Below are 9425 nucleotides of genomic sequence, written 5' to 3'. Positions count from 1 at the left end.
GTATCATGGAGTTGCCAATGTCGTTGTTGAGTCATTTTGCTATACAATCTTTTTCCTTGAACTACATACACCAATCTATCAATCTATACATGTGTATTGTGATAATGTACATGTTATTATCAGGCAATCATGTGTAACACCAATAAACGAATTATATCAAAATAGGCATTGATCACTTTGCCTGTAAAAAGGTAGCTATCAGACACATTCGGGGTTTACACATCCCTTCGACCTTCTAATATGCGAACATATTTACCACGGGTCTTCCATGCCAATTGTCCTTGACTTCAGATCCAATTTGAGCACCCATCCTTCTCTCGCTCCAACTCTTGAGACATATTAGTATTTGTATTTATTATTTATGTCTTTTCCATATTTAAAAGATTTTTGTTTGTAAAGTGTATATATATATATATATATATATATATATATATATATATATATATATATATATATATATATATATATATATAGGTTCAAATGTTTTTCAGATCTATTGTGTGCTACAATGCACCAATAAAATTTAGTAAAAATCATATGTATATCAAATGATATCTATACGTATAATTTCTTTTTATGGAAACTAATTAAATTTTTCATTACTGTCAACAATAATATTCTTTTAGAATGCATTCGTATCTAGAAGAATGAGAGTATATTCTAGCAGAATGAGAGTATATTCTAGTAGAATAGTCTACCGTTCTTCATATTCCATGCAACTTTATTGTATTTTAAGTGAGTGAGTCCTGAAAAAAAAAAAACGAACCCATATATAAAAACCTAGATGCAAATTCACTCTGAAAGAATGTTATTGCTGACATTAATGACGAATTTAATTAGTTTTCATAGAAAGAAAATTATAATTATGAATATCACTTAATATACATATAATTATGGAAATAATTTAATATCTATCGTTATTTAATTTTACAAAAATTTTATTGATACATTCTAGCACACAATAAATATAAGAAACACAAAAACCTGGCCATATATATATATATATATATATATATATATATATATATATATATATATATATATATATATATAGTGGCGGATACAGCCACTTTTAGTGCGGTGTCTTGCTCCCACTTAAAAGGGTGTACCACCATATACTATATGCAAAATATAGTTTTTTTTAGAAAAATTTACATAGATGGTCCTCACTTTAATATTTTTGGCACCCAATATCTTAAAAAATCAGAAAAAACGTTGAAAGTTAACTATATAATTACTATTATTTATATATTAGTTAACTTTTATATAAAATGGTCCCCACTACACCGAAGTTCTGGATCCGCCAATGTGTGTGTATATATATATATATATATATATATATATATATATATATATATATATATATATATATATATATATATATATATATAATCAATGAAAAAGATACAAAGATTTAAGTTCAAAATTTTGAACTTTTAATTAGTTTGAAATTTCAAATTTTTTATTTTAAGAAATATTTTTCAAGCATGTTTTTATTATATAAATTTGAAAATTACAAAATTTCAAACTTAAAAGTAATTTATGTTACTTGTGTAAAGGTGACCGATGAATATCCCATATTTTTATAATAGTTAAAAATAAAATTAAGGGAAAAAAAAAAAGAAAAAAAAAACTTCAATGTTCATTTTTAAACCATATTCAAAACAACACTGCACATAGGTCAAATCTATAATTTACCCTTCTATCTATCTGTTGATTTCTATTTTAGATATTTGTTTTGAGCGGCAGGTGGGGGGAATAGTTTTTCATAACTGAAGTTTGCCTTTGACGATGACCACACCCACTTGATTGGGTTGCACTATTAGGGACGACGACGACGACAACGACAACGACGACTTCATTTTCCATCCTCACAGATCCAATTTCAATGGCTTCCAGTTCTTCCTCCAGTAGTATGGCTTCTACTAGTCCTCATGGCAGCTATGATGTTTTTCTAAGTTTTAGAGGCGAAGATACTCGTGATTCTTTTACGGATCATCTTTACCATGCATTAAACCGAGCAGGTATTAATACTTTTAGGGATAACGAAGAAATTGACAGAGGTGAAAAACTGAATCCGGAGATCGGGAGAGCAGTTAAAGAATCAAGGGCTTCAATAGTTGTATTGTCACCAAACTATGCCACTTCCACTTGGTGCCTTGATGAGCTATTGTCGATTCTGAAGCAAAGGAAAGAGTGTAATCATTTTGTTCTACCTGTTTTTTATCATGTTGATCCTTCTGATGTGAGAAAACATAATAAAAATTTTGCAATCCAAGTCAAAGCCAATCAAAGGTGGACAGATCACAACGTGAACCAGTGGAAAAGAGCTCTTAGAGAGGTTGCTGATTTGGCCGGCATGGTTCTGTCAGGGTATGTCTCTTCCTGTAAATTAGTCATTATTGAAATATGACTATACAGTTAAATTTACTGAAAATATAATATAAACTCTAACTTGAAACAATTAAAATAAACTAGAAATATATAAACTCAAACTTGAAGGACCAAAATTGCACACGTGACGCTTGAAACGTTGGTGTTAATGAAGAGTATAACGCATATTTGGTGTTAGAAATGGTGTTTGGGTTGGAGTAACTTTACACCAAATATGGTGTTTGGGTTGGAGATGCCTAAATTTACAACTCAACAACTATAAGGCTTTGATAAACATAATTCTGTGTAATCTGTCAAGATTTGTTTGGGTTAGAGAAATCTTTATTTACATTTCTAAATGAATTTGAATCTTTTTCGGAAACTTTAATGGTAATCCAATCTAAACATATGTTAGTAGCACACTACGAGTACTTCATATTAGTTATATGATCAAAGAATCTCCAAATATCATCCCATTAACTTGTTCATTTTTTTCGTGTTGTTCCAGGCCTGAAACAGAGTTTATAAAGGAAATCGTTGACACCATTTACAATAAACTGGATCGAAAAGAAGTTCATCTTCCACTCAATCTAACAGGGTTAGCCACTCGATATGAAGATATCAATTCCTGGTTAAATCGATCCAATGCTGAATTTTTAGCAATTTGTGGCATGGGTGGAAGTGGCAAGACAACATTGGCCAAGTATATTTATGATTCAAATTGGAATAATTTTGAAAGCATGAGTTTTGTTGAAGACATTAGTCGCAGATGTAAAGAATCCGATGATTTGCTTCAGCTACAAGAACAACTTCTAAACGATATTTTAGGTGGCAAGAAGAGAAAAATACCTGGTGTTTCTCAAGGTACATGTAAGATTGAGGAGGCCTTACAAACAAAAAAGACACTTATTGTTCTTGATGATGTTGCTAGACGTAGTGAGTTAATCGCTTTACTTGGATCCGGGAAAATTAATACACAAAGCAAGATTGTAATAACAACAACCACGGAAAATACAGATAATTGGTTTAAGTTTCCGTATCGGAGGTGTCAAGTTTATAAAATGAAATTATTAGATGATGATGAATCTTTAGAGGTTTTAAGTCGTCATGCATTTGGTTCTAAGGTTCCCATGGGAGGTTTTGAGGAGCTTGCATTACAAGCAGTAAGATATTGTGAAGGAAATCCTTTAGCTCTTGTAATGTTGGCATCTTCTCTATCCGATGACAATACCATTTTATATTGGAAAAGTCGATTGAATTTTTTGGATAAAGATTTTGATTCTCGGATTCAAAGTGTACTTATAACAAGCTACGAGTCATTGCCCTCTATCCTAGAGAAAGAGTTGTTTTTGCATATTGCTTGTTTCTTTGTTGGGAAAGATGAGGATTATGTGTTGAAGATATTGGAGCATGATTATTGTGCATTATCTGGTATTAAAACCCTATACAATAGATGTCTTCTTTCTGTTTCACCAAACAAAAAACTGATGATGCATCGATTGCTTCAAGAGATGGGGAAACACATAGTTCGTCAAGAATCATCAAAATTTCCTACAAAACGTAGTAGAGTTTGGCTTAGTAGCGATTCTTATAACATATTAAGCAAAGGAGAGGTAATTAGATGCTTCTTATATTTAGGCTATGTTTGGCGGACTAGCTGAAAAACTAGCTGTTAAATAAAAAGCTAGCTGATAAAAAATAACGTTTGGTAAAACTAGCTGAAAAGCTAACTGAAATATATAAAATTACATAAAAGGACATGTAAGAATATGTGTTTCTATAATTAATTAAGGGGTGTATTTGGAAAATTTTAAAAAAGCTCCTAAAAAGCTAGTTTAAGTAGCTTTTCAAAAAGCTAGCTTATCAGCTACTTTTTGGATTACCAAACACAACAACATAAAAAAGCTCGAAAAATAAGCTAGCTTATCAGTTAGCTGTGGCACGCCAAACACAGCCTTATGTTTAATAAATTTAAGCCTAATTTTACTTTCACACCTTCCTATTTCATTTGAATTCTAAAGTTTATCTTTGTTTTCCTTTTAGGGTTCAGAAACAATGGAAGGTTTAGCAATGGACATGCCAATGCTAAGGGCAGAGAAGATTGCATTCAAGGTAAAACAAAAGAAGTAAATATTGAATTTTGAGGTTTTGAGATGTAATTATTAATCTACAAATATCATTCGTTAGGTTCAAGCTTATTTACTATCTCTCTTCATGCTAAATTTTTCAGTCATCAATCCTCAAGACAGATGCACTTAAAAAGATGGATAAACTAAAACTGCTCCAACTAAATTTTGTGCAACTCACGGGGTCTTACGAGAATTTTTCAGAAGATTTAAGATGGCTGAGCTGGCTTGGATTCCATTTAAGAAACATACCCTCCGAATTATTCATGGGAAACTTGGTGGCCATAGATATGAGCTATAGCAACCTGGAAGTCTTTGATCCTCCCATGGTAGGGAATTTCACATCCTCCTTTTTATCGATTATCCATTTAGTTTCTCAAATCTTAATACGAGTAGTTTTTATGCATACTACATCCATCTTAAGTATATACATCATCAATTTTGTTACTTTTGCAACAGGTTCTTCAGTCACTACAAATTCTAAACCTTAAAGACTCTCACAATCTATTTGAAATCCGCAATATGTCCATGATCCCTCATCTTGAGACTTTGATTCTTTGGAACTGTTACAGTCTGGTTCATGTTTGTGAAACCATTGGAGACCTAACAAGTCTTACACTGCTGAACATGACAGGGTGTGCAAACCTATGCGAGAGGGAGCAAACAAATGTTTTAGTAGGATTAGAAGCTTCTAGTTCATTACAACCTACATTTTCCTTCCCACTTTCATTACACAGGTTATTCCTCCAAGACTGCAATCTTGAATGTACTGATTCTTTTCCTCTGAGTTTCAGTCTTCAAATAAATTTGCAGTACTTGAACTTAGGCAATAGTCTGTTTGAGTTTCTGCCTTGTTATGATCATCTTAAAAATCTTCGGGTCCTTGACTTGAGTTTGTGCTCAAGGCTTAAATGGCTTCTATGTCTCCCAAGTACACTTGCAGAATTGTATATATACTACTGTAACTCATTGGAGAAAATAAGTTTCCAATCTCATCGATTCACTTTACAAGAGTTTGGTTATGAAGGCTGTATCAGTCTGTCTGAAATTGAAGGCTTTATCAAACTGGTGCCTCTAGCCAAACTTGAAGAAAACGATTTGGGACACTTGAAGTGGCTAAAACAATATCAAAATCACGAGGTTTCCCTTGTTGGTGATGATGAGCTCACTAAAGGCAGAAGCTCGTGTGTCCAGGTTCGTTGTTTCTCTCTCAAACACTCGCATAAAAACACCTACAAAATATTTCTGACTGAATTCTAATGCTTATGTGGTACAGATGTTGTATGAATTTGATATAATGAGCACATCTCTCCCAGACCTAAAGGATCCAAACATGACACCAAAGTACGCATCAGAATTATCGTCTTTGTCCTTTGACGTGCCTTCATGTCCTGATAATAGAAAGCTCATAGGACTTGATGTAACATTCAAATATGCAATATCTGGTGATGATTGTGCGTGGTTTTGTAAAATCAATACGGATAATGGTGTTGATTTGATGTACAACCCTAAAGTTTTTGGCAAACCCGAATTTGGTAAAGTTGGTATATGGTTAAGCTATTGGCCAATTGGAAACCTATTGGACACTGGAGATAAAGTTAGTGTCTCTATTGCTGTGATGACTGGATTAGAGGTACATGAATGTGGTGTGAGCCTGGTTTATGATGATGAAACTTTGGAAAACAACATAGAAATTCTTGGAGGAGATTTGTCTGGATTTCAACTAAGCACAGGAGCTTTCTACCTTTGTCGCCGTGATTTCTTTGAGTTAATGGAGGTTGGTAGACTGGCTCCTGATTGGTTTAGAATTTTAGTTGGTGATACGGATACCATTGACTATACAGGTATATAATAATTAGTATTTGTCCCTCTTGTGAAACTAATTCTAGGCATTTTATGCTGCAAATAGAATACAGAAAGTTCATCTTATGACATCACACATTGATTGTTGCAGAGGTACGAGGATGGAGAAAGACAGGTCGACCTAAGCAGTTGAATCCATCTTTTACAGAATTGAAAACTGTTCGATGCATCATCCATGGTCCTCAATTGGTAACTTTGTTCAGTAAAATTTCTTTTACTTTTGAGTTCAAATAAGTGACAAGATCAATGAAACTACTATAATCTAGTTTAACCGTTTGTTAATTACTAGATTCTAACTTGATTATAGTTAGGGTTATATTAAGGTTTTGCTAATCTGGCTTTCGTGTTTAATTATGAAAAACAAATAGGAGGAAATTTACAAGATCGGGGAGATGTCAAAATCGTCTTTTGTAGATGAAACTTTGGAGTTCACATCAAGCATGCTTGGGGAGACAATGGAATCTGCCACGTCATCTAAAACTAGTGATAAAGCAATGAAGGTAATTCAATATTACGTTTAACAGATAAAAGAAAAGAGTTTGTAACTTTTTGTTGTCATGGAAATTAACAAATTTACAACCGACAGGCTGAGGACATGTCTGAAGATATTGATGATCAATTTCTCGACCTTGCATCAAGTTCATCTCCGCCTTTCTTAGTTCCAAGAAAAAAACTTAGAGTAAAGGTGATCTAAAATTATGCTTGAAAGATAAATATGAGGAGTTTAATTTTTCATCACAATATAGTAGTATTGCCTTTTCCTCTCAATTCACAAACACGACATAAGAATGCTTCAACTTTTTTATTTTTATATCACAAAAAAAAAAAATTACGAAAAAAACGACCAACTTTCACTTTGCAAATTGCATTACAATATCTTCTCAAACTACAAGAACTCTTTGGAAAAAGAAATAGTCTTACCAAATCAAATATGTTTTCCCGTTTGTTTTGCTAACATGGGCTTGCCGGGTATATTTGCTTTTTCTTTTTTTGGGAGAAAATGACTGAAAAGCAGACTTTACAACATGTTTTCCTCTAAACTTTACTGTTTTTAACGCCTTATATTAAGAAAATAATTTTGCTATTGTGGCTCTTGTGATTTATTCAGGAATTTGGTGTGATTCCTAGTCTACGGAGCTTCATGTCTAAAGCATTTGTTTCTGATGCCGTTAGTGGCCAGATCAAGGTAATTTGACTTTAAAAGCTTATTAGATAAAGAGAGGGTGGACCAAAGTTATAGATGTAAAAAGGACATTTGATGAATCTTACAAATAGAATTCCCTTTTTTGCTACAAATAATAGAGAAAATCCATGGGCCTCTGAGTTTGTATGCTGTGAATCAGCAAGAAAGATTATTCCAAAAATCTTTACCTGTGTTGTATTATTCTTTGATAGCTATAGTGTACATTTCAGAAAATTGTGCTGGGAGTCAACTTATGCAGTGAAAGTCAAAGAGAGAAGGTGATGAAGGCGTTATCTGAGGTTAAGGGCGTGCGAACAATTGATTTTGATACAAATGATGGGAGACTAACTGTTATTGGGGATGTTGATACTATGGATGTTTTTGACCTTGTATGGAATATTGAAGGAGTGTATATGATAAGCGTAGAACCTGCAAATTAATCTTAAAAACATGAAACAGGGTCTCTTCCACAAGACACAACAAACTGTTTGGAAGTAGCTGCAGATGATTCTGCATACAAATGATTTCGAGGGAGGTGAGACTTCTTGAATTATAACTACCATGTTTCTCCAACAGAAATTAGGAGAGAATCTATATTGAGATGAGAAGCATTGTGTTTAGTTACAATTGCATTTCCCCAAAAGTTGGTAGTGTATGTTATCTAATACTACTACAATCATGTTTTCATATAGATAACTTGTCGAGAATCTATATTCATTATACTTTCACTTGTAGATTGTTGGTGAAAATGGTATATTACTATATTAGTTTCAGCTTCATTAATGGGTTATAAAAAGAATGGGCTTTGACCCATCAATAATAAGAAAAGGAGAGAATTCTTTGACAAGAATTATACTGAATATTATTAGTCACATTTTTGTCTTAGTTTATCGTTCTTTGAATCTTAGTAGATATAATTATATTTGATTAAATTGGTGGTATGGTTTTAATCCCCTAGAAGATAAATTTAGAAATTATGTACAAATGCTTGAATATATGAGTACCTATATGAAAATTGGCAAACCATACCATTTTAACGGCTCATGTTAACATGCTTAAGGACAAGATAGAAGGTCAATCATGCAACACTACTATTATTTTGGGTCTATCAATGTTTAAACCTTTGATCTCCCTTATCTGAAAATTAAAATGTGCATCTCAACCACAAGGTTAAGAGGTGGGTGTTTGATAGCCTTTTAAATTTTCAATTAAAAGGTAGAATTTTTATTTATCAAATTCGAAACATTTGATAGTCTCTTAATTTTTGCGTCTTAACTCAGCAGCCTCTTAATTTTCAAGAGAATGAGTTGCGCCAGATTTAAAAAAAAAAAAAAAAAAAAAGCAAGTTCCAAAAATACTCTAATTTTTCTTCAAACTTCTTTCCCTCATCTCTTTCCATTTCACACAACCGCCTCCTTTTTCTATCTCTCAGCCCTCTCCAACCACTAAAAATTCATATTCTGTCAAACTCCCTCTTAAACTAGTAATATGTCTAGTATTCTTTTTCAATACCTTGATGATAAGATTTTAGAGCCTAAAGTTTATTGACATCCGTAGAGTTTATGGAGTGTTTGGGATTGCTTTTGAGCATCAAAAGTTCTTATTTGTAGAAGGACTTTTAGTGGAAGGACTTTTTGCAAAAGATGTTATTTAAAAAGGATGTTGCTAATAAGACACCCTTTGGACACCTCCATTGACCACTTTTTAAAAAATCAACATATAATTAACTACTTATAATTAGTTTTTTCGGAAAACAATACAATTTCAACAAATAAAAACATTTTACAATTAAATTATGGTGTCTATATGGTAAAATGTGGTGTTTTTTTAGCCAACCCCAAAAAGTGTTTGGATTAAGCAAAATGAAAGTGTTTGGATTA

General features: G+C 32.6%; 1 protein-coding gene across 1 annotated transcript; it reads left to right on the top strand.

Moving 5' to 3' along the window:
* The first annotated feature begins 1797 nt into the window (after nt 1-1797).
* LOC145061631 (disease resistance protein RPV1-like) lies at nt 1798-8324 on the top strand. The gene is made up of 11 exons (XM_079009165.1): nt 1798-2373; nt 2882-3986; nt 4417-4485; nt 4604-4828; nt 4959-5693; nt 5776-6343; nt 6454-6551; nt 6731-6862; nt 6949-7047; nt 7471-7548; nt 7776-8324. Exons 1-11 carry the CDS (start codon nt 1889-1891, stop codon nt 7983-7985), a joined length of 3804 nt encoding a protein of 1267 aa, XP_078865291.1. The 5' UTR covers nt 1798-1888; the 3' UTR covers nt 7986-8324.
* Nucleotides 8325-9425: the final 1101 nt, after the last annotated feature.

The sequence above is a fragment of the Lactuca serriola genome, chromosome 7 (genome assembly GCF_051521515.1).
Source record: "Lactuca serriola cultivar US96UC23 chromosome 7, Lser_US96UC23_V15, whole genome shotgun sequence".
NCBI lineage: Eukaryota > Viridiplantae > Streptophyta > Magnoliopsida > Asterales > Asteraceae > Lactuca > Lactuca serriola.
Note: the sequence above shows the minus strand (reverse complement) of the source record. Positions and strands in the feature narration are given on the sequence as shown.